The sequence below is a fragment of the Rhopalosiphum maidis genome, chromosome 4, assembly GCF_003676215.2.
Source record: "Rhopalosiphum maidis isolate BTI-1 chromosome 4, ASM367621v3, whole genome shotgun sequence".
NCBI lineage: Eukaryota > Metazoa > Arthropoda > Insecta > Hemiptera > Aphididae > Rhopalosiphum > Rhopalosiphum maidis.
In genome coordinates this window covers 5,468,041-5,495,119 of record NC_040880.1, presented here as the reverse complement: position 1 = coordinate 5,495,119, position 27,079 = coordinate 5,468,041, and the positions used below count along the sequence as shown (strand labels likewise).

At 24.4% G+C, this 27,079-nt stretch overlaps 1 protein-coding gene across 6 annotated transcripts; it reads right to left on the bottom strand.

Moving 5' to 3' along the window:
• Nucleotides 1-825: 825 nt before the first annotated feature.
• Nucleotides 826-26,611, bottom strand: LOC113548513 (small G protein signaling modulator 2-like). 6 transcript variants are annotated; one of them, XM_026949434.1, is made up of 27 exons: nt 26,238-26,611; nt 25,848-25,891; nt 20,679-20,754; nt 19,124-19,286; nt 15,566-15,670; nt 15,198-15,311; nt 12,643-12,861; nt 12,499-12,566; nt 12,298-12,437; nt 11,883-12,023; nt 11,664-11,815; nt 8,589-8,656; nt 7,913-8,080; nt 7,500-7,634; nt 7,235-7,424; nt 6,689-6,968; nt 6,364-6,621; nt 6,197-6,293; nt 6,069-6,133; nt 5,826-5,907; nt 4,532-4,627; nt 3,908-3,996; nt 3,719-3,843; nt 3,240-3,422; nt 3,069-3,178; nt 2,368-2,535; nt 826-1,001 (listed from the first exon to the last, which is right to left on the bottom strand). In XM_026949434.1, exons 1-27 carry the CDS (start codon nt 26,254-26,256, stop codon nt 913-915), a joined length of 3,444 nt encoding a protein of 1,147 aa, XP_026805235.1. In that variant the 5' UTR covers nt 26,257-26,611; the 3' UTR covers nt 826-912. The 6 variants fall into 6 exon arrangements, with proteins under 6 accessions (XP_026805235.1, XP_026805233.1, XP_026805234.1 ...); XM_026949432.1 differs by having other exon boundaries at nt 3,908-4,032; nt 26,238-26,610; XM_026949433.1 differs by having other exon boundaries at nt 3,908-4,032; nt 12,643-12,858; nt 26,238-26,610.
• Between the last annotated feature and the right edge of the window lie 468 nt (nt 26,612-27,079).

Sequence of the window (27,079 nt, the reverse complement as noted above, 5' to 3'; positions counted from 1 at the left end):
AAATAAAAGGAATTTAAAGAAATATGAAGTAAGAATATTACTTATAGCTTATAACTATTGATCATATATATATATAACCAAATTATTCAAATATAATATAATATAATATTATCATCTATAAAATTAAAAGCAAGGGCCTCCATACATTTTAATGCATGAAAATAAATTAAATAAATAATGGTATATTTTAAACCATACAACTTAAAGCAAACAGCAAATAGTATTGCTTATAATTAAAAATGAAACATGCTTTAACATATATTAACTCACTTAATAGTTAAATATTTGGTATATGGTATAAATCAATAGCGTGCTGAATAATTTTCATACCTAAGGCAAACTACTATTAGACCACTCAAGGATCTACTGTTTTTAATTTACATTTTCTTTTCACTTAATAGTATAATAAATATTATTATTAAAAACTTTTTATTAAACTAAATCTATTGCTCGGTACCCCCCACCTACTTTGGTTTTGAGAAAATTGCCTAAAAAAAGCTTACTTTGGCATGCCAACTGGTATGAGTTAATAACTATTGTTATGTTAGAATGTACAATAAATAAAGTATATGCCATAGGTACATATGATAAATAAATTAAGTGTTGTATACTTTTATGAGATGCACTTACAACACATAATAGAAAGTATTGTTAAAGTGTTGTAAAAGTATAGTACTATTATTGATTATATAGTAAACTATATATATAGTTTACTATATAATCAATGGTACTATTTTATACTACTTACAATGTAAAAAATATATGTTTATATTTTGTTCAATGTATATAATTTTGGGGTATGCAATTTGAAGAACCAGACACTTGTGAAAAAAAAATACAATACAATATATTAATACATTATACCAAATGGTACAGAATCATATGTCATGGGATAAATATAATACAACAATTTTATTTATTTTCTATTAACGTCTGTAGTTGTAATACTAGATTTCTTGCAAGTGATAAGACAGTTTTAGCATCATGGTGTTCTGCCATTTCTAAAAAAAAACACATGAATTTGTCTTATTTTATAATATTGGTATTTTTTATTTAGACCAATAACAGTTTTATTTTACATATTTGTATATACATATATAATAAGATTCTTAAAAGTAGTAATTAATTTATAAGAACTTAATAAATTAGTAGTACGTATAATTTCCTTAACAGAGATTGCCAAAAATTGTATAACAAATGAAAATGTATTTTATTAAATTTTATTGGTTGAAATAGGGTGTAATTTTAAAACAAATGAAGTAAATCCAAATTGTAGTTTTAAAATAAGTAATAAACGAATTGAAATTTCATTATATGAAAATCTACTTAACAAATTTCAAGTAGTTATATTTGATAAGTTTTGTTTTTCTATTATATCTGAGACCTGACTTCTATCTAGAACTATCAAAACAAGCAATATAGTAAAGACTTTGCTAAATGTGAAACCACATTTTCTGCTTTATAAAAGTAAATATTGGCCAAGATTGGAGTCTATAGAAAGATTTTAATATTTAAAAGTTTCAATTATAAAAATACAACATAAAAAGGAAATAATTAAGTCAAATATCTAACAATAAGTCTTTCATAAAATATTAATTTGCCATATCATTATTTTCAAATAAAAATTTGGTTTACCTATTGTTTTAAATTAATTTTCTAGATTAACTTTGTAAATGTATGTATGGGATTTCCTCATCAAAAACTTAAACTTTAGATATAACATTGGCTGTAGTCAATTTGCACCAAAATTTACCCAAAATATATACAACATGTGTGATATGCACCATTTTTTTTAAATGCGTTTGTAATATTTGCACCATCCACAGGTAGTAAGAAATAGGAATTGTAATTTGCACCAAAATTAAAATCGATTATTATTTTGATAGTACCAACTTACAAGTTTCTATATCCTAATACAAATTTAGCTTAGTTTTTATTTATAAAATAACTGAGCTTATACACGTAATAATGTTGTAAATCTATACAAAATGGTATAATAATTATGAATATAAAAAAAATTATTCATGTCCATCTAGTCTTGATGTCAACGAGGATATCGAGGAATAATCGAATATTTTAAAATTCAATATTCAATAATCGAACAAATAATCATTTTGGTGCAAATTACAAATTCTATTTTTGACTACCTGAGGGTGGTGTGAATTGCATATTATTATTTTGGTGCAAATTACAAACACTACTTTCGACTACCTGCAATGGTGCATATTACATAACTTTAATTTTGGTGCAAATTACAAACACTACTATCGACTATCTGCAATGGTGCATATTACATATCTTTAATTTTGTGCAAATTACAAATTTCCCATAACATTTATACACAACTGAAATAAATTATAAAATTACCATTAAAAAATTTGATGATATCCGTGAAATCCATATGGTTGGCCAAAATAATATCTCTGTATGTTTCTACAAGAGCGAGGGCGAAGAAAAGTACAAAATGGGAAGAAGACATCTCTTTGGCAGCCCATATAGTTTCCCATACCGTAAATACGTCATCATATAATAGTTCTATAAAGTTAATACATTAGTTATATATACAAAAGTGACAAATTATAATAATCAATTTTTTATTTTTTTTTTATTTCATTATTAATTTGTTTTAACTCAAGAGTTTTACATGATGCTTATTTTAGAACTTAAGTTAACTGCCATATTATCATGAAAAATATGTTTAGAATTTTTTTGGTACAATTGGTTAGTTACTTTTAAATTTAGTTTTATTAAAAATAATAACAAAAATGTTAGTTTTTTTTTTTATATAATTTGGAAAAATTATTTCAAGCCTATTGTTTTGAATATTTATAAATAAATATTTTGTACTGGAATAATTAAAATTAATTTTCAACAAACAAATTTAAACTTTTTAAAAATTATAAATTATTTCAACTATAGATAGTAGATATTATACTATTAATATTTAATATGAAAAAAAAAACCAAATGTTGTCTATTATAAACTAATTATTATAAGTACATTCAAGTATAATCAGAATTTTACAATAATTTTGTTTTAGTATTTTTAAAATATTTATGTTTAATTACCTCGTTTGAAATCCAACAAAAACCATCGATAACAAAAATAAAAATGAGTGAAATCTCCATTTTCATGCATAAGTTCAAACATTTCTGAATCTAATATTTGTACTAGAGATCTATAAACCATAATTGTTTAAGATTATGATAAAATAGAAAAAAATAGATTAATAATATCACCTCATATTAGCAAAATGTGTGTCCATAGCACCACCACTATGTGGAAAATTGGCTGACATTCTTTCCATTAATAAGCAAAAACACGAATAGGATAAAGTTTCATCATCCAAAATAACTAAAAGAGGAGCCACAAGATCACACATTCCTTGCATATATCCCATTTCTAAATGATCCCAAACATATCTAAAAATATATATAATAAATTAGATTTGTTGATTATTTTATTTTTGCTAGCATAGTAAAAATAAGTAGATGATATAATAAAAAAACAATAATATTTTTAATTTACTTATTAGATACATAAATAATGTCATTGTTATTTTTAACTTCCTAATTGTATGTTTATAAAAATCTATAAAGGTAAATAAACATAATTTGAAAAATTCAAAACTTGAGTAATTTTTAATCATAATATACAATTATTATAATTGAATAATTCAGTTTAAAGTGTTTAAACTGTTTAAAGTTATAATTCTTACGTGCATATGATATTTCTTAGTTTATCTAGATTTTCAAGAGTAAAATAGGGATAATTCCTATCACATCGTTGAACATCTTTATCAATTCTATGTACATTTAGTCCAAAATTTTCCACCAATTCCACCTGTGATGTAAACAATTAATTGTATTAAGGTGATTATTTATAGTTTATATTCGAAAAATATTACTGGGTATATTCCTCCTTGAGAACTTGCCGGAGATATGCAAGCAGATCTTTGTTCATGATTAGATCCTCCTGCACCTTCATTGTCATCTACTGCCAATTTAGAAGTGTTATTAATATCTTTACTATCTAAAAAGTACATATAATTTAAAAAAAAATTAATTTCTAAAAACACAATATAATTTTAACTGGCATAGGTATTTTTGGGTTCAATTTAAAAATAAAACAAATTAATCAAATATTATATAGCTTTAATTTAGTTGATATTCAAAGAAAAATAATAAATATGTATTACTACTTATATACATTAAATTGTAATTGGAAAATTCATAAGGTTAAGTGTTGTATATTTTAATTCCAGCAAATAATTCATATCATATGAATATAAATAATATAATTACAATTAAACGTGGGTACTCATGTCAAATGTTAATGGTTGATTTTATAAGGATTCAAAGTTAAAAAACTTAAACAGTGCTTTTATATGTAAATATGTAGTTAAATTAAAATCATTTTTTATTGCTCTATAATGACTATTATTGTTCTTAAGTATAAAATAATAATTTAGTACCTACTATATTGGACCAAGTATCAAAGTATATTTCAAATGAAAGCATAGATAGCTTACCTATTTTAACATTTTCATCATTAGAATTTTCCATTGACTTTTCTTGACTTATGTTTGTAGTGACAATTACTGAAGTAGGACAATATAATGATGTATCTAAGGAAAAATATAATTTAGATTTTCTAAAAGTAATGACTAATAAGGAATCATAATATAATAATAAATGATAATAGTTATATTATACAATGGTTTGACAGCAGGTTCGATTCAAGGGGTAGGCGACATAGACCTAGGGCGACATTTAACATTTTTGTTTTATAAATTTAATGTATGTATAAATATTGCATTAAATCTGTAAGAGACAACAAAACTCAAGTTTGCCTAGGCATGTTTAAACACTTGAGCTGGGGCTGTGACCGAAAGGTGAATGGGATGATTTCAGTATTTAATTATTCTTTCAAGAATGAATTTATTTTAATTTTAATTTTAATAAATATAAAGTATAGAAATTACCAATTGATGTTCAATGAAAAATAAAACTATTTCCTGTAAACTATGATTACTGAACGACCTTAATTGAAGTTTATGCATTTTTGTAGTCCCCTTGTTCTCCGGTGTATTACAATTTGTGATTTTTGTATGGTGGTAACTTAAAATCAAGTGTTTAAGGACAACCCACTGAGAACTATCCAAGCCCTCAAACAATATATTCAGGATGAGATTGAAGCTTTGAAGCAATACCCATTAATATGTTGCGAGGGGTCATGCAAAATTCCCAGTTACGGCTATAAGAATGCAAACATATCAATTTTCAATGGAGATCATTTGGTAAACGTAATTTGTAGAAAACAAGTTGTTTTTTTTGAACATCAAATAGTAAATTTTGTATTTTATATTTATATATATTTATTAAAAATAAAAATTAATCAATTTTTTGAAGAATAATTCAATACTGAAATCATTCTGTTTCACTGCCAGACGCTGTATAAGTGTATAATGCTTTTTTATTTTTATTTATTTAAATAACACTAAAGTTTAATTCTGAGAATACTTTTGTTTAGAAGGAAAGAACGATAACTTTCAAAGCTAAATAAATACTTCATGGTTTCTACTTTTTCCTGAATCTAAAGATAAATTACTAACAACTGTTAGAATATTTGAAGACTTTCATTCAGTGAGGTATTATTTCAAGCTTTACTAATAGTATAATTTTTGAATGCAATGATTTATCACTAAATTTTTCATTCACAAAATATTATGGGAATGTTTTGAATGTCTGTTCAATACATTTTTATAATATAAATAAATGTATATAAATATGAGATGATAATTTATTCATGCTAATATATTTTACCTTCAGAAGTATTTTTCTTGATGGTCATGTCTTTTTCAGTAACTTCATCTTTACCTAATCCTTCATCTGACGATAAAGATTTCTAAAAATTATTTATAATAGTCTATAACATTATATTTTTAACATAAAGGAACAAATGTAATAATTTTTATTCTTATTTAATTATTAAAAATAACGTAATTACTAAGTATTGAGAAATAATTGAAATTGATCATAATATATCTGTTATATTTTTTCACTTACTTTATCACAATCAATTTCTTTAGGTATATTGTCAATATGTTCATTTATATTTGGTTGATTGGTAGCTAAAATTAATAAATTATTTTTAAATTATTTATTTAATTAAAAAAAAAAAATATGTTACGTACGATTGTCACAAACTTCGACATTTTGCTCTAATTGAGTATCATCAACCACTGGAGGATTATCTTCGTCAGATGAAAAATTTATGTTATCTTCAAATACCTATGTGTTTTATAATTATTGAATAATATTTATATTTGAATTAATAAATAATTATTAGTATGAATCTCACATCATTACTGAGTTCTTGACTGAGAACTTTTGAGGTATTAGGAGTTGGTGGTGGTGCATCTCCACCAGACGTACTTTCACTTGAAAGTTTTGCTAAATTAGCTGCCATTGTTTCACGATCTTTTTGTCGAATTATTGCTTCAACTGCCATCCACTCAGACATTGTTGTTTCATACTCTTGTTTACAACGTAAATCAACAGCATTTCGTTCTTCAATTGTACTACCAAATTTATAATGTCCTAATAAAAATGGCCAAACCTTGAAAAAAAAATTAATAAATCATATATCAAGAGAAAAAACATATACTAAAAATAAAATATCATACTTCTTTTCGTATATCATGCTGGACACCACCAAAATAAGTAAGTCTAAAAATTTCTGATTTGGTATCATCATTTATAAGGTTTGAATCATTTTTAAATGAATGCCATTTTTCCTTAGTCAATCCTGTTTCTGCGTTACTAGAATCTATTATTACAGTGTTTACAAGACCAGATAAATGAGTTCGCACAGTTGTTAAATGACGACAATATGCTAGCCAACCATAAAAGGCTCTAGATATGATTTGCTTTTTCATCGTTTCGCATAAGATTTGCAAAGAATCGCTGAAAATGGAAAAAATAATTGTAGGTGTAACAATTTTAATCTGTACTATCATTATTTTAAATGCATAATATTATCTTTTACTACCTATATTAACTTAAAAATTAATAATAATAATATTAAAATGTAAAATTAATAGGTATTTTTTTGACTTTTCACCAAATCAAAGTTTAAAATATGGCATATCTTCAACATATAAGTTGTTTTTAATATTACATACATACTACATTATAAATGAAAACGGAAAAGTTAAGTGAATTATTATTACCCAGTATCTTTACTCGTGGTTTGGTTATTTATTAATAAAGGAGAAGCTACAGGATCCAAGCTACTGGATGTGGATGTTGATGAATTAGTTGACGAGGACTCCAAATGACCTCTTACTTTGTTAAGCATATTATTTGCAGCTGAAGGCATAGACCAAATTTTTGAATCTAATATTTCTTCTCCCCTTGATACTAGTAAAAACATTATTTTTTCACACAACTATTTAAAATATTTTAATTACTTTTAAAATAATAAATAAAACTTACAAAATTCTTCATGTCTAGCTTTACTAATTATTTGAAATACATAATCTCGAGATTCTTCTGTATTACTAGATAAATCATTAGAAATATCTTGTATTTGGGATCGTCCTTTTCTTCGAAGTTTAGGAAAAACTTTTCCTAAACAAAAATATAGGTTCTAGTAACTAATATACACTTTTCACATGATTAAAAAATTAATTCAATGTAATTTATTTAAGCAAATTAATCTATATTTATTTTATTTAGATAATATACACTTATGTTGAAATATAAATATAGTGTCAAATATAATAAGTATATAATGGGTATTGAAATAAATTTATTAAAATAAAATATCCAGAAAAAATTCCTGATTAAGGGCAAGTAAAATTTAGATGCATCATACGCATAAAAATGCACTACTATAAATTAATTACCTTTGCCTCTTTGAGGCCACAATGGAGGATCCAATTGGCCATGAGGTAATAGACCATTTTCTAAACAAGTAAGGAATGCTAGTAAGTGTCCTCCTTGGGGAAAATGTATGGGTGGTTGTTGTACACCATCCTGTGCAACTAAAACTATAGTTCCACCATTGTCATTTCCTATATACATAAATAATAATATATCATATAAAATATTGCCAAAATATGTTTGACTATACAATATTGTTGTGTCTCCTTGAACCACTATTTGTAACCCAAGCATTTGATTAATTTGTTACAGAATACAGAAAGCAGAAATTAGTTCCAATTTAATTTAACATAACTTATAAATCTTAAAATTAATTTTTTAAATTTATAGTTACAAATTAATTTTTGATACCTAAAAGAATAATAACATGTTATGTGAATGAGACCTTCCCCTGTATTAGTAGACATATATTAAAATTATAAAATTATTTGTTTTTTTCTTTTTAGTAAATAGGTAAATATTAGTTTCATTAGGTATAACTAATTAAGGGAGATAGAATGAATAGAATGCAAGTATTACTATTATAACTATTAGCTTAACTGAAGCAAAAGAAATATACTTCGTAAATAAACTAAATAGAAAACATGACAACCAAAGCAAAAAATAAAAAATAAAATAGTAAGTATATTAGGAAAATACCTTGTTGATGACAATGAACATACACTATTTCATCTACATTAACATTCATTGCATAGTCCCAATATTGGCTGTAACATGGAAATATCCGATTTTGTTAATATAACTAATGATAGTTATGAAGTTAGTTTTGTTAATTTTCAAGTGTATTAAAAATGTTATTGATATAATGATATATTAATATTTAATATGTATAAACAGCTGTATAATAAAAATAAAATAGTTAAAACTAACTACCTATACATTGTACAAAATTAAGTAATATACATTTATATTAATTATTAATATCGTTTTAAATCTAAAAATAAAACATATTATATTGACGGGTAGACGAGTAGTTAATTCTTATACTTTAAAAAAGAAACATTGAATTAGCTGCAAGTGAGATTTGCCTGACATAGGTACTGTTCACGATTTCCGCCTTAAGAAAATAGATCTTATGCTACAATGAGTCAATTAAATTTAATGAAATATAAAAGAAAATAAACAAAAATATAAAATGACGAAATCACTCTGCAGTCTGCTGTTGTACTTCATTGTGCACTGTACAGAGTAGTTTCTGAAGAAAATTGGATTTAGTAAAAGTCATAAATGTCAAAAGTAATAAATCCTATATTTTGTTGTATAATCGGGAAATACAAAAAAAAAAATAATATGGAAAACAAGAATATATACACAACATCAACTTTTGACAAATTCTATTTTGTTATTTTTTTTGTAATATAAGACCAATAAATTGAATAAATTACTACAGGGTACATGACTTTTTCTTAAAATATTTATTTAACATTTTCTAGATATGATAATTTGGTATTCGTTTAGTATGTGACCTACCGATCAAAAATCGAGTTTAGTAATAGTGACCTACCAAAACCATTACCAAAAAATAACGAAACTAATTTTCAGTGGCGCGTATATAAGGGGGTTTTAGGGGTTCAACCTCCCCTGAAATGTATAGTTGGTACAGGCATTGATTTTGATAGTATAATTAATTGGAATATAAGAATGGAAATTATTTTTTTAATTCCCCCTGAAATTAATTTCTATATACGCCACTGATAATTTATGCCATAAATGTCATGGTGAAACAAAGATGTAGGTACACGAGGAAAAAAATGGCTACGGGTGAAATTCCAGAAATCAGCACTATACGATGTATCACATGTTCATGGGGAATTGGGGAGTATTAAAAACTATAATCCTACGAAAATGCATGGAACATCAGCTAAAATGTTGCCACGTCATTTAATTGAGACATGGTACCGATCTATTAATAGGCAAGATACAATTTTTTAAAATTTTTAAATGATGTACAAAAAGTGTATTGTCAAAAATAATTTAATATTTATAGTAAAATTATTTTATGACATTTTTTTTACACTGATATTTTAATGACTGATATTGAATGTAATCCGTAATCTACATGTAATAATAAAATAACTTAATTATTTTATGATTTTTAATATGACTACTTTTTAATTATTTATATACGCATACAAAACGAATATCCAATACGGTGTGTCACGCGTCCGGTAGGTCACAAACTAAACGAATACCTATAATTTTTAAAATATTTTAGTCTCTTTTTCTATAAACCTTAATAAAAAATGTAACTGATTTGTAAAAAATCTTGAACATTTAAAACAAGATTCATCATAATAACTTATTTGAAATAAAAATATTAAAAATACATGATTATAATATTTTTATGTACGAGCATTTGAACTTATAATTTATCTGAACTACTATTTTAGCAAAGTTGACATTTTTTTTTTAGTTGAGCATAAATCTATAATCATTTTTATAAGTGTTTGAAGATCAAAGTCTGACGACATTGGATATTTAAATTAAAATTAACGATTTGAGTTATTAAAAATAAAAATATTATTTGAAGGGACTATAAAAACAGTAAAAATCTAATTCCATGCCATAATAACTAAACAAAATACACAATTTATTTTAAATATAATTATTATATTATAATTTACCGTACTTATTACTTATAAAATAATATAAAAAAAAAAATATCTTTAAAAATAGTATCCTATTATTATAGACCGCTTCCAATAAGAATAATTGTTGTATATTTAAGTATATATATATATATTAGTTATTACATTATTTAATTATCCTATCTAATTAAAAACAAGGTTCACTATTAGATCATATAAATTATGTATATATATAATTTATATGTATTAGTATAGACAAATACTATAGATACAGGCGATACAGCATACAGCAGTCCGCAAGTTCTGTATTTTTTTATTTTAATTAGGTATATTAATGAATATGTATATTAATTAATTACGTATTGTATAATATGAAATTCATAGTATACTTAGTATGGCATATATTTGGTTAACTATATAAATGGACCAAATTGCTATGGATAAGTTTTATTATGAGGGTAATTGGTACTATATTGCAATACCCCCGCAATAGTTGCCAATCAGATAAAAGTCTGTGCGAACTTTTCTTTATTAAAAATCTGAAATTTAATAACTAAATGACGAAAATTATAAAGGTTCATTTATTTACATTAGTTTTTTTAATTCAACATGCAGTACTCAGAACATCTGTTCCAACAAATGTGAAAATGGTTATAGCCTTTAGGTTTTGAGGTAATGTTACTAGAGTTTTAATTAAAAAATACTTTATTTCTCAATTTTTGAATTTAAAATTCTTTACATACATATGAATTTATTTTTAATTATTTATAGAAAAAATAAGACTATTATGTAGGTTTTGTAATTCAGTGTTATTTAAAAAAAATTTATTAAAATCTAAAAAAAAAGACAAAAGTATCTAGTTAAAAAGTTAATCAACAGCGTTTTGCTCTCAATAGATCAATACTAAATTTTGATCTAATTTTATTATTAATTATACTTTTTGATACATACAATTTAAAAATCATATATAAACCATAAAAGCTATTATACATTTATTCACCTCCAATAAATTATTTAAAATATTTTTATTGATTTTAATTTTTAAGTAAATTAACTTTATTTAAAAAAATAGGTATGTATATATTATAAAATATTATAAATAAAATTACCAACACTAAAAACTAACCTTTTATCACTTGTATCAATTTCGGGGTGATCATTTTGATTAGTACCAGGAGAATGACAGTTCATAAGTTGATTTGGAGTCCATTTTATAATCAATGAATTAGCAGTTTGATGTAGAGACAAGTAACCTGCCATAGGTTCAGTTACATCCTTCTAAAAACAAAAGTTTTTTTCAAATATCAATAAATTTTATCATAAGAATAGTTAATTATTCAAATACCGGTAAAACTAAAACATTATTTTTTCCGTATAATAAAGTAACTCTATTATTTTGATGCAATGATTCCACATAGTCTTTAGCAGATATAGGAGTTTGTCTTTGATTATCATCATTACTTGTTGCATGTAGATTTCTACGATACTGAAAAATTTGTTATTAGAAATGTAAATAATCATGTGTATAAAGCTGTATTGAAGTAGCTATATATATATTCCAGCTATTAAGTTTCTCCAATGAGTACAAAAGAAAAAAAATTGCTTTATATTTCTATCAATGATAGAAGTAACGAAACCAAATTTATTCTTTATTTCCTGTCGAAAAGACAGTAAATGTATGTTTGAATATCACCCTCTTAAACATTTTTAACATTATATTATTAATTTTTCATAAATAAAATAATTTAAATATATCATACATTTATAGGAGTACGACATGGTGGAGATGTATGATAACCGCTTGATATACGGTGTCTTTGAACTAATTCATCAGCAGGTGGATCTGTCCAAAATTGATCATGTGATTTTGTACGAGAATAATCTAAAGCACATGGTCCAACTAAACAGAAAAAACTTTTTATTAAGATACAATAATCAAATGTATAAATATTTTAAGTAACCTAGTAATGAACTTAAAATGCTTCCATAATCTGGATCTGCAACCAGGGAATCTTTTTCGTAATATTTGCTGAAAACAATTTATGATTTTATCAGTTAGGTAAATTAATTATTTATACACTTCATTAATTAATTCAACTATTCACCTGCAATTTTGAACTAAATGATCAATTATCACAGCTAACAGTTTTTCAAACAATGCCAAGCGAATCCATAAGTACTTGGGAAGAGTACTGGATGTAGGACCCAAACCACTACCGGCTGAATTTTTCTTTGTCAAAGGTGGTGGATGGACATTCGGAAGTGTTATACTACTAGTTAATGTACTGTTCACTGATGCAGCTCTAGTTGCGCAGCTATCGCTACTAAATTAATAAATTAATAAATGTATCAGAAAAATAAAAATATAAAATTATTAAACATTAAATATAGGTATGCAATAAGTTAATGCTAAGAGGTACCTATTAATTATTAAAAAACAAATTTGTATACAAAATGTGTTCAAAACAAATAGTTCACCTGTTATAAGTTTTCAAAGAAGAATTAACATCGTCATTAAAAAAAATTAAGTATTGCTGAGCATACAAGTACCAAAAGGGTTAAAAATGTTCACAAAATGTGTATCCCCTTCATCTACGGAAACCCCCAGTTAAATTTAAGGTCATCTAGCTAGAATTCATAGAGGTACCTTTTAGCGTAAACATGATATATACCAGGGGTCACCAATTAATATTTTTGAAGGGTCACATAAGAAATCTAAACATTTTTCGTGGGCCATCAAGATCCTCAGTACATATTTACATTATTTAAAAACCAATAATATTTAACAAAAATAATAATTTACAATCATAACACATATAATTTTGTCGTAATATGTGTTATTTATTCTTTGTCTGCGGGCCGGATAAAATATGTTGGCGGACCGTATGCGGCCCGTGGGCCGCCATTTGGTGACCCATGAAATATACTGTACCTATATAAAATTAAATAATATTTAAAATAAATAATGTATACCTATATGTTTTTACCTGCAGTAGTAAGTGTATCCTATATATCAATAACAGGGGTGGATCTAGCATACAAATATGGGCTAAGTCTAAATTTTCCCAACAGGCTATATAGCAACGATACTTATAATTATATATATAATATATTTTTAAAACTGCCTGATTTACTTAATAGTTTAGCATATATACAATACATATAACATAATAAGACATTATAGGTAACATCGATTTTTTCAATACAAGGTGATTTAAAAAGAATAACACTTCTTTGAAAGTCGAGATCTCTGCAAAGAGGAAACGGAGAACTAAGAACTAAGTGTTTTCTTCCTATCTGTCACCGTTTATTTGTAACTTTCTGAAATGTAATTTTGTTGTTAATATAGATATTCGCTAGGAGCGTCTTTTAACATGGAACCACACGGCTTGTTGTTAAGTTGTTAAAAACTTAAATGATCTAGATATATCTATTAGTTCATGGTGTGTGATAAAATGGCAATTGTTCAACAAAAAGGTTTTTAAGAAACACTGATATTACCCCCGGTATTTTTTTTTCATGAAGTATATTAAAGATACCGGTTTTTGACCATCTCAATCAGCTGATCGATGTTCTAATAACATAAATAACTGTAGCTATTCAAACGGAAACACACTATAGAGATACTACAGATAGTGTGAAATAGGTTGTATCAGGTTAATGTCACTCGAATATCTCAAGAGTGTTACATTAAATATCTATGAATATGTATTTAGCTAAAAAAATTTTTTTTATGAATTATACTCTTCACATTGATTAATTATTAAAGTTTCACCATGTTTCTTTTAATAAATACATACCTATTCTTTTTGTATCAATCTATAAGATATCATTCTCCAATCTCACTATCTCAGCAATTGTATATTTGCAGTTATGTAATTTCAATATATTATCATGGCTGTTTATAGTTCAAAAATGATTCATGAAAACAATTGATTATTTAATATTTTATATATAAAAAATCCAATAAAATGTTTTTCAGAATTTCTCAAATTACCTTTAAATCTGCAATCTGCTTCTAGCTGATAGTTATTTAAATAGTAAATACCTATTAAGATGTTGTGTTATCAAAATATAAAACTAAACATTACAGTTTATTAGTATAGGACATAGCTATAATTTTAGAATTATTTGTATAATATATAATGAAAAAACAATCTAACCTAATCTATACCTAAATAATAACACATTTATGATTTGTACACAAGAATATGTATTTCATGATTAAAATATAACAATTACCTATCTAACTCTATAAAGTAAATAGTAAAAAGCTAATATTAAAGTGAAATCAGTTTATTATGCAAATCGATAATACTACAGCATGTACTGCAAGACATAATAAAACGTACATTTTATTTATATTATAGGTATCTATAATATCTATATCATATCTTTATAAAAGAACCATCATATCACATCATTTATATACTGATCAACTGTCTATTATATTTATTATGATTTATAGTTAGATATATAATTGACATCTATCGTTGCTAAAATATTTATTTTATTTATAAATAAATACATGTTAGTACTTTTTTAAATTTTATAATTAATTTATTATAATTTTTATGTTATTAGTTATTAATTATTATATTAATTACAAATTAAATGTTTTTTTTTTTTTTTTTTTTATGTATAAAGCTGTCAATCTTACTTATCATTGCCAAATAGTAACCAAGTCAACGAACGTCTCCGGTTTAACGTGCATGTACAAATTCGTGTTGGGGTTAAATTACTGCTTCTTCTAAAAGGAGAAACTACTACAGATCTGAAAAATATGGTCCGATTTTACAAAAAAAAAAAACTATGGAATATAGAATAAAAAAGGATATTTTCTCGGGCCGGATATACTTATGTAATTAAACTATATAGTATTTATAAGGAATATAACATATTTAATATACCTATACCTAATTCCTAAAACTATACGTTATATATTCGTTGTAAATTTATATAGTTTATTTTATTATTTTAGAGAAAAACTTAAAATTTTAACTCGGTACATAATAATTTGAGGCTTACTTTTCATTGCTAAATAATAACCAAGTTAATGAGCCTCTTCTATTTAAAATGCATGATGGGCAAATTCTTGGTGAGGCCATTGAATCACGTCTTAGAATTATTGGTCTGAAAAATAGGGTCTTTTTATGAAAACAAATATGAAGAATAAACTATTAAATAGAATATTATTTTTAATAACTATAGAGAATTTTAAATTATTTGCATTTATCAATACATACATTAGAACATAAAATCTTATTTAAAAAAAAAAAAGTTGTAACAAGAATAATTATATATTTATTTAGTCTATTATTATTATATATAATATACTATATAGTATCTATACCTAGTCAAAATATGATATTATTTTAATATTATACTTCAGGTTACTTCACCAAGAATACTCCCTCCTTTTTTTCGTCTTCGATAATGAAGTTATTAAAGGCCTGCATTTTTCACTATTATAGGAATATGTTGGGGAGTTAAATTTTTTTTTAATAATAACTCTTCTATTACACGGTCAATTGTTTAACCGATAACATTTCTGAATATGTTAAAGTATCAAAATACAAATCCGAACGAGCAGTTTTTAAATTATATTTAACTTAGTGTACTTAGGATAATGTATTCATGAATTTGAAAGATATAGGGCTGGGGATATATGGTATTTAAAAAAAATGTATAGTCATTTATGCTAATCTATTAATATTTATAAATAAAAATGGTCCAAGTATACTAAATATAAGATCTGATATTAAATTTATTTTATATTTTTATAAAACTATTATTATAGAGGAGTAAGGCCTATTATCCTTGATATAATTATAAATATTTCAATAACTGAAAAACTACCTGTTTAAAATTAACATAAATGTTTTTTAAAAAAATATCGTTTAAATAATCTAAATAAAAAAGTAGGTTTCTTAATTGTAAAGCACATGTTTGTATCATGTTTGTATCGCCACAGAACAATACAAATATAATACCAATGCTCTTAATAATTTTAAAATATATGGTTTTTAAGTATGTTTCATAATTTTCAAAATTTCAAAAATCAGAATTAAAATAAATATTCATTATTAAATGAAAAAATGGGGATGACATAAAGCTTGGTGAATTATTCTGTATACCTAATACTTATATAAGAAGAAACATATACAAAAATATACATTTTTTTAAATTTTAATTAATTATCGTCATCCAGTATAATTATAAAGTTAACTAATATTATATACAGCTATACAAGTTATGTAGAACATAATTATTATAAGAGTGCACAATATGTGAATACGATCTCTAGCTATTATATAGATAGATAATAATGAATAATATTAAAAGAGAAAATATATATTACATATTCAGGATGATTCTTTTAAGGGTAAATACTCATTTATTCATTTATCGAAGTTTTAATTTTTTTTTTTTTTAATATTATTTTAAGTCATTATAAGAAGTATTTATTTTTATACTGTCAAAAATAAATGTTTTTTTGTATATTTATTGTTTGGCGTTTTCCTTTAAAAAAAAAAAATACCTTTTACAATTTAAAGTCATGAAATAATATTATGAATGATATAACTATAAGATAAATCCAATTTATGATATTTGTAAAATTAGTAAGAACTTAATAAGATGAATAAACCTATATATTAGTATTATTATTCTATATGTTCTGCAGAAAACAATGTAATAGGTACATAGGTAGGACGTAAAAAATGTAAAATTGTACATAATAAAGTTATTCTTCCTTTTTTAAGAACTTCTATGATACAGGAAAGTTTCAGAAAACAAAAACGATGAACAATTTAATATAATACGGATATAATATAGTTAGTATACACAAATAAAATATCCACAATAAGTCCTCCAGCTTTAATGATTCTTAATCAATTTAGTTTCGACTTTAAAGTTTAAAGCATGGAGATGAGTTATAACATTTAAAAAAATTGTTGATGAAAACCAAAAAATTACCAAATATCTTATTATAAACCGTAAAAATTTTATTGAAAACCATTGATAATTCTATATAGGATAAAATATTGGAAATAGGTTACTACACCAGATTTTAATGAATAATGTAGAAACAAATCTAAATGTTTCAATGACAATGACCAAAGTAGGGAAGTAGATAAAATATTAAATTTATATTATAATACAATTTTATTTAACAGAGTATTTTTTAATTTCAATAAATAAAATATAAACTAAAAAATACTATAGTATTAATGTATTATTATAACTTATAAACATATAATAATATATTATTATTATATGAATTATTACTATTATGAATTTTAAAATTAGTACCTAATGAAATTAAAATATTGATTTTTACTTAACATAATTAAAAAAAAAACCAATTTATTAAAATTTTTAGATATTGAGCGAACGCCTCGCTACAAAATCGCTTCGATAGGTTTTAAATAATTTTTTTTCTATTTAAATATTGAACGGAATGCCAAACACATTGGTTTAACAATGATGTGATGTATAAAAAATTTATTCTTTGTAAAACTGGTTTTGAGTATATTTTATAAAAACTCCATTTTTTCAAAAATGAGTTTTTGTTTTATTTGTCAAATTATCGAGAAAAGTACTTAGAATAAAATATTCCTATTTGTTTAGTGAAATATTTTTTATCCTCCACACGTAAACTTGTGTATAAATGTAATAAGAGAGGTATCTACATATATAATAATACGAAATAATTTTAAATAAAAAAATTTTTATTTTTTAAATCCCAACACTTATACTAACGTCTTACAATGCACGAATGTCTTATAGCTATATTTAATAAAATATAGATTTTTATTGTTTTATTGCGTCTATATACATAGTTTATAACCTATAAACATGACATATGTTAAGAAAACGGAAGTAATTAATCATTATTTGAATGAGTAATTTTAGTAACTGGTGTATTTATGACAATTGATAACACAAAAAGCGATAATAAAATATTTAATTATTTATAACACAATAATTATATAATTTATTATAAATATTGTTATATTTTTTGATTAATAACACACAATTCAAAAATTATTAATTACTTTCATATTACTTATGATAGTATATAGCCTGTATAGGTAATAGCATAGATTAATAACACTTTATATTGTTATTGAATTATTATGGTAGGAAGTAACTATATTAGGTTTAAATTAATTGTTAAATGTTATATTATTATTATTTATAGTATAGTTACCAAATGTTGTTTATTAATTATTATTTAAATTATTGTTCTTGAATCAAATGTAATTAATGTAAAAACATTAACATATAAGTAATGTAACTGAAAAGTAACTAATATAATACATAATACTTGTTCTAGAAAGTACTTTTTTATATTTTTTTATTTAAAAATAAGTTATAGTCAAGTATTGACAAATTTTGACCTGATATTGTCAAAAAATTACAAAAATGCATTATAAATACAATTGCACCTATGATTGATTTATTACTACGAAGTGTTCCCTTAATTCTATAACGAAATTAAATATTATAGCTAAATACTTCTATTTAAACTAGTAAAATTAAATAGTAAATAAATATTAAAAATATGAACTAGATATTTACTTATTTGGGTCAGTATTTTCCATTTCTTGAACTTTCTGACTAATTATTGAAGCAGGTTCAAAATTTTTCGCCATTTTATGTAATAATGCTGTTGTTGAACTAGTTTTAAATAATCCCAATGCTCTTCGCCTCAATCCTTGAGATAGACATGCTTCAACAGCAGCTATAATATAATCATTTATTATTTATCAAAAACGTAAATATTATATATTTTTTTATCTACACTATTACGGATTCTGTAGTTAAATTATTCGAAATACGAAATTTCCTAATTAATTATATACTGTAATATGTGTATCAATAAAATTTAACAAAGCATATATAGTGTTTACGTTATCTACACGTCCTATAGCAACAAGTATCGTGAAATATCTAATTTGTAATATACGAGTACAATATAAATTATGAATAGAACATTAACTAAAATTTATTATGATTTATGAATATGGTGTTTAAACCTACATAATACTCGTGTAGTAGTTATAGTACATATACTACATACACAGTATAGATATACTTATTATAAACATTTTTATTTAAAATCAAAATTTATACAGCTACAGTGACTGTTGAGAAAATGGTTTTGATGTTAATAGAGAACTACCTATAGGAATTATATTTTTTACAAATATAAAATTACATCAGTTATTACTGAAATATAAAAATAAAAAAGTAACAAACACAGATATAGTATTGGATATAAACGTGAAGTATAACATATATTCATTTATCTTTGTAAAGAATAATAATTTGTTATATTTTTAATTTTTAATAAAGACAATAATTCACAAAATTCAAAAAATGATTTTAAGCAAAATTTTGCTTATTTTATAAGTTTATATATACAGGGTGTATAGATAAAACTGACTTTGGGATAGGTAACTTTTGTTCCAATTAATATTTTTTTTTTATTTATCATTAAGAGACCCTAGCAATGCATGTATAATTTATTTTTTTTTATGTTTATTTTCTAATGCTGAAAAAAATTGATTTAAATTTTTTTGGATACATTTAAAATAGCCAATTTGTGAATCTGATTATAAGAACAATTTTTACGGTAAAAAGATTTATTTTAGTCAAGTAGTTTGTTTTTTAAAATTTTTTTTAAATTATCAATAAGTTTTGATTACATTAATTTGAAACGTAATAACTTTTTTTTAAATATGATTTTTGAGAATTTGCTAACATAAGTTTATTTTTCAAATTATTTACTCATCATAATATAATATTAACAATTTTTGTCAAATATTTAAGTAGCATATATTTTTTTTTTTGGTCAAGTCTATCTGTTACGCACCCTGTATATGATGTAGCCATGTATGACAAAGATTACCATACGTACATGTTTTTTTAATTGTCTTGTTTATCAATAATTATTTTAATTGTAGGTATACATTCTAAATAAATTAAAGTTTAGATAAAAAAATTAAAACTTTAAAATATATATATTTAAATTATAAGTTCTAACAAAATAGATAAATAAATATACCAACTATTATTTAAAGCGTTTTATTTTTATATTAAAAAAATAATATTTGTTGTAAATCTACTATACCGCAAAGAGATGTAATTGAGCCACTTTCTTCATGTACAAACTTCCTAGTTACTGCTTCTTCCATTATTTGTTTCACCTGTTGTATATTAAATAATTAATGAAAATGTTTATTAGCAGTCCATTTTTTAAATTATTATTGTTTTTTTTATAAGTTTGAAGTAACAATAACGTACACTGTTTTCATAAAAACTCAGTTGACATAAATTTGAAAAATATTTATACCTACTAAGTATACCTATTTTTAATAAAAAATTATCTAATCGATGTAAGTACAATAATTTTGTTAGAGTTTCATATAAATTATTTTTCAACAAAATCGATAAAATTATTTAATAATTAAGAAACTGATATTGTATATTTGTATGAAAATTTAAAATATGTTTTTAATGATAATAAATAAATTGATACAAAGAAATTATTAATTGAAAAATACGTTACTAGAAACATATAGACAACAAAATATATTTTAAGGAGCGCCAAATTTTCTTATATATAGTATAATATATACAATATACATATATAATATATAATATCTATATAGGACTGGCATGTATATAAAAAAAATTTTTTACAAAATATAGCAATACAAATTGGGCTGCGACATAATAAAACAATTTTTTCCTTGTTACTCGAAATTATTTCAGGAGTGGTTGAACCCCAAAAAACCCCCCCTGTATACGTGCCAAGTATATATTAACATTATAAATATATTCGAAGGATTAAAAATATAATTATTTAATCCTAAAATGTATATTAGGTAGTTCGTATACAAAGTATGTACCAATAAACACAAATAATATTGTTTCTTATACAAATTTTAAATACACAATAAAATTAAAATAAAACTATTTTTGTTCAATTCAATTTTTAAATTTTTTATAATATATTATAAAAAAAAATATAAGTTTAAGGGCCTATAAAATGCGTTAGAAAAATATTCTTGCTGAAAAACATTAATCATTAATCAACACAAATCTGCATGTATTTAATATAGGTACGATTAAAATACATAATGAAGTTTTATTATCTTATTAGTAAATACTAGGTACGATAGTTGTATAAGAAAATAAATTATAGTTGAAGATTTGATCAATGTATACATTATATACACAAGTTAACAAATTATAATATCGTTGTCAAATTGGCCCATAACAGTCATATAAATACTGAAAAGAATGAAGAACAAAACACTCATAATATTTTAATGCTATATTGCTTCGAACGAGATAAGCAAACATCATCAATAATATATTTTAATAAATTTATACGATTTTTTCTTGTAAAATAATAATTTGATTACGTAATGTATTAGTATATTATTAAAAGACGGCTCTACGCTCTCCCGTAGTCCTGTCTATCTCCCACATAACGGAACATCAGGAACAAATATATTCCGTGTTTCCACAATTACCACTCTGGTTCAGTTTATGTCAAATAAGGCGTCCAGTATATATTTTATAAAGAGAAATATTTCCTGTGCATTGACCAGATAGATTTTTATTATTTACATTTTTTATAAATATATGCAGTTTTAATTTAAAATAATTTTGATTAATTTTAACCATTAATAACTTATCCAAAAATATAAATATTAAAAATATATTCGGTTAATGCACAGGTAAATATTCATCTTTATAAAATATATAATGGATGCATTTGACGTAATTGAACCAGTGGTAATTATGGAAATACAGAATATCTTTGTTACTATACTACGTTGGAGATAGACAAAGAAAACAAATGTTGATGTGACTTTAAAGAGGATGCCATACCCGCATGTGTGTTGTCTCTGTCTTATAATTAACGTACATCATAACAAATTTGCGTTCAGCAGAACACATTTTATGATGTTAGACCTTAATATTAGAGTAAATTTACCGATTATCAAATTTAAAATGACATATGCTTTAATTGATATTATTATTTTTAAGTGAGTTATGAACATTTTAAAGTTGTAATATTTTACATAGTTATAATTCACTTTAAAATAATATCGATAAAAACATAATACCTATGTCATTTTCTAGATAATGTTTTTACCTTTAAATTTGATAATAGGTAAATTTACGCTTATCTTAAAGCTAACATCACAAAATTTATTCTACTGAACGTAAACTTGTTATGATGTACGTTAATAAGACGGACAACTCATGCGAGTTTTAATAATATTAACAATTCTTATGTTAAACTTATGGATTTTAAGATGTTCATGTTTTTTTCATTGTTATTATTATATATAAATAATATAAACAAATATATATATAAATTTAACCTTTTAAAAAGGGAGCTAAAATCTTTTAGTTCTCTCCTCCCGGTTCTACACACGAGTTCTATAGATTATAATAATTTATTCAAATTAAAATTAATAGTAAGTTAATATTTGAATTTCTGATAAATCCAGACTAAATTATATGTAGTTCTATATTTTGAATTGTATATGTATGTTAAGACTATAGACAAACTCTTTTCATAGGTGCCTTTATAAACTATACATTAAAATAAATGCCATAAAAATGTATTACGAATTAAACAATAATTTTTAAAATTTGGTTTTGATAACATTATTATAAAGTAAAACAATAACAAAGTTTTGTTTAAATAGGTTTTGAGCAAAGTTATACCTGTATAGTTAAAATTATTTAAGTTGGTACAGGAAAATCTATTATTATTTTAAAGGTTTTAAATTATCCGTCTATATAATATATATTATATATGATATATTTAAGTGTAACCTACATATATTATTATGAAATAATAAATATATTTTAGATTCTAAGTGGAGCAAGAAATTTATTAGATTTACAACAATGAAATTACAAGTATATTATAACTTATAATGTTTTTAAGAAGAAAATTCGCTTTAACTTTAAATTATGTGGTAGTATATGTATCCTCTTTATTTCTTAATAATTAGAAAAATGTATAATAAAAATCAAAAGGAAAGTGAAAACTTATAATAGGTACCATTTTTAATCAAAATAATTTTACTTTTTTTTTTGTAATTCAGAAAAAAAAATATTTTACTGACTTATTATCACATAAACTGCAGAACTTTGAAAGTAATCTAATTTTCAAAATATACTTTGACATTTTTTATTTAGTCTTAATTGACATTTGAAATAAGTATTGACTTATATTGTTATATTGATTATTGATATTTTTATTATAATGTTAAAAAAAAAGATGTAATACAAATAATATGTGTATAGACAATATATATATATAACCTATAGGTTGCTCTCATTTTTTGATAAGGGTTAAAAGTTATAATTTTACCAAAAAAACGAAGATCTATAAATTATTTTGTTATGAAAGTTATTAAAGATATGATATATATAAACTTAAAAATTTACTAAATGTTTCAATACAATTTTTCTTAAAACAGTTAAAAAATATCAAAAATGAATTACATACAATATTAATATACACCTTTGGCATAAATTAATATAGATAAACAGATGGCATTATGTCATCAATGAATGATGTATTCATTCTAAGGTAATGATAATTTTTGTATTAGCTATATAAAACTATAACTATTTTTGAAAAAAAACCATTATTATTATTAGGTATATGTATATATGATTTTTTTAAATATTAATACTATATATTCAAAAATGGATATCATTCTTTTTATATAAAAAAATTGTGATTTTAACACTTTTCTACATTAGTTTTAGAGCAGAACAACGATTTGTTGATTTTACAATAATAATGCATGTTTTGCGCGCGTGTGTGTATACGATATATAAAATCTCGATAAAAATGTTTTGATTTTCAACTTTACTTTTGGATATATAATTGGGTCTATAGTTTGTACTTTAAAAAAACCTCGAAATGTATACAAACTATTTTGTAGTTAAAAGTTCATAGCATTTTTTTTTTTATATACGTATCTAAGATTTAAAAATTTAAGATAACTCATTAATATTTCTATATCTATATCTATATATATATTATATTCATCACCGGTAAAATACTATTATTTCTCCCCAAACAATTTTTGATATTTTGTTCAAACATGGTACCTATAGCTGTATATAATTTTCGAAATGTTTATGACTCTTTTTCATTTGCTATTTGTAAGCATGAGAAACTTTCGATTTTTTTTTTAGTTTTGGGTTAAGTGATTATGGGTCAAAATTCTTGAAAATTTAATACAAGATCCAAAAAAGTTGTTTTTATATCTGGATAAATATTATAAAAATACATTAACATAATAATTTTATATACATTTAAAATTTAAATTTTTACAAAATCGTCAAAACCACGTAATACAATTAATAATGCATTTAAACACATATATAATAGCTGATACAAATATTAAATTATGTGTAGGTATAGTTGTACGTAAATATAGCATATTTGGCATATTTGCGTATTGTATAATACAATAATATAATAGGTACCAAAAATTCTAGTATTTGCTTTGAATAAAAACGAATATTATTTCTATACCTAAATATAATAACTTTTTTATGATGTATAAATCAATATTTGTATGACACTGTTAAATTTCGAAACTGGGTATCGAGATTTAATGCGATCATTACAACTATATATCTCAACTAAGCCAAAGTTAAATAATGTTAACATTATGTAAATAGTATAATATATATAATATATAGTTTATACAACAGTTTTTATTTTTTGGCAGACGATGGGATATTAAAAATTGTAAATGTTTAAAAAGTTTACAGTATATGGGGTCTTTATATTTGTCAACTGGAAATTATCGCACCTCACAAAACTAGCTCATTGCAAATTAATGGTTAGGTAGGTACGTGATATCGCAATTACTGAATAAAAACTGATAATTTAAAATTTGAATTATATTGTGATTATAATTTAAACATTATACATACGGGCGGACGGCAACATACTGTTGCGCACAAATAACAGGAGTAAACACAATAAGGTTGGTATTTACTATTTATATTTTATACTGTTTTTAACCATAGCAGGAATTGTAAACGATATTTATTTTGCAGAAGTCGAAAGTTTGACTTCATAACGATATTACGCGAATTCAAGCAGTACGAACTTTAATAGCGAAATATCTACACTAACACACGATTATATTATATACATTATATAATTGTACCTATATATGTTACTTAAATAATAACAAGCATTTCGTGCATGTATGGTACCTATACCTATACGTACCTCTTTCTTCACATTTTTGATGAGTTGCTCCTTGAACTTTTTACCTGCAAAAAAAAACAGGAAAAATATTGCTATATTTCCATATGTTGGCAAATGTACAAGTAGGTATATAATGCAAGGTGTTCAAAAAGTACGCATGTATAGATGCTTCGATAAATTCGTATACATAAATGTTTTATATACGCGTGCATTATGTATAGGCACCTATATATCCATTTAGGACTTCCACACTTTTCGAACGCCCTAGCTATAGGAAAATATGTATGATGTTATTATTATTATATTATGGGCATATTTCGTCTGACACCACTCGATCCCATCGTTGCCCGTGGGTGAGCACGGGGTGGTGATCGAAAAAGAGACTCCCATATGTCATAGTCTAAAACGTACTGGTATTGTTTGAGTCCATCGTCGTAACCACAGATCGATGTGCGAAAAGGGATGAAATTACGGCATTCAACAAGTGATGGTAGTGACGACTTTGGGCATAAACCAATTACGCTTTTAATTAATACCTCGGTGGTGACGGCGCGATACTTATTTAATATTTATAATAATATTGATGACGACCGGTTGGAAAACGTTGGCGTCAGAATAGGGTGGAACTGCCAAAGGGGAAAAAATCTTTAGCAGTGTACTATAAGAACTAACACTCCGCGACCTACCGTCGCGCGCTAAACGTATCGGACCACTGCGGTGGCGGCGACGGGCGGACTAACTGATTGACCGACGGACAAGGAAAGAGGTCGGTCGTGCGAAGAGCCGACACCATAGACAGATACGCTGCGGTATACGAGGGCGGACTGGTGGACGACCGATAGGGGACCGCCCACCGACCGGAGTGGACTTTAGTGAGCGACAACAACGCCACCGGTGGGGTAATCCATAGTGGCGTAATATTATTATATAGGGTAACCACGGTCGTCAGTGATAAGCGAATCCGATCGAATGGGTCGGTGATTGGTTACGGCCGTGTTGTTCGATGGCGGTGGTATAATATGGTTGTAATATGGTGTATAAATATCTGTTATAACCGTGGTTACTATGAACAAGATAAACCCACCGTGGTATACATCCGTACACTATGTGCCCTACATATTTTTCTACCACTCGACTCGACCACATAATATTGTGTATGCTATCTTACCATAGTAATTCTCTTAACGCGGCTACACTGATGCCGTTAGGTTGTCCCTGATTTGTTTTTTTTTCCAATTTTTTTGAGGTTGTTT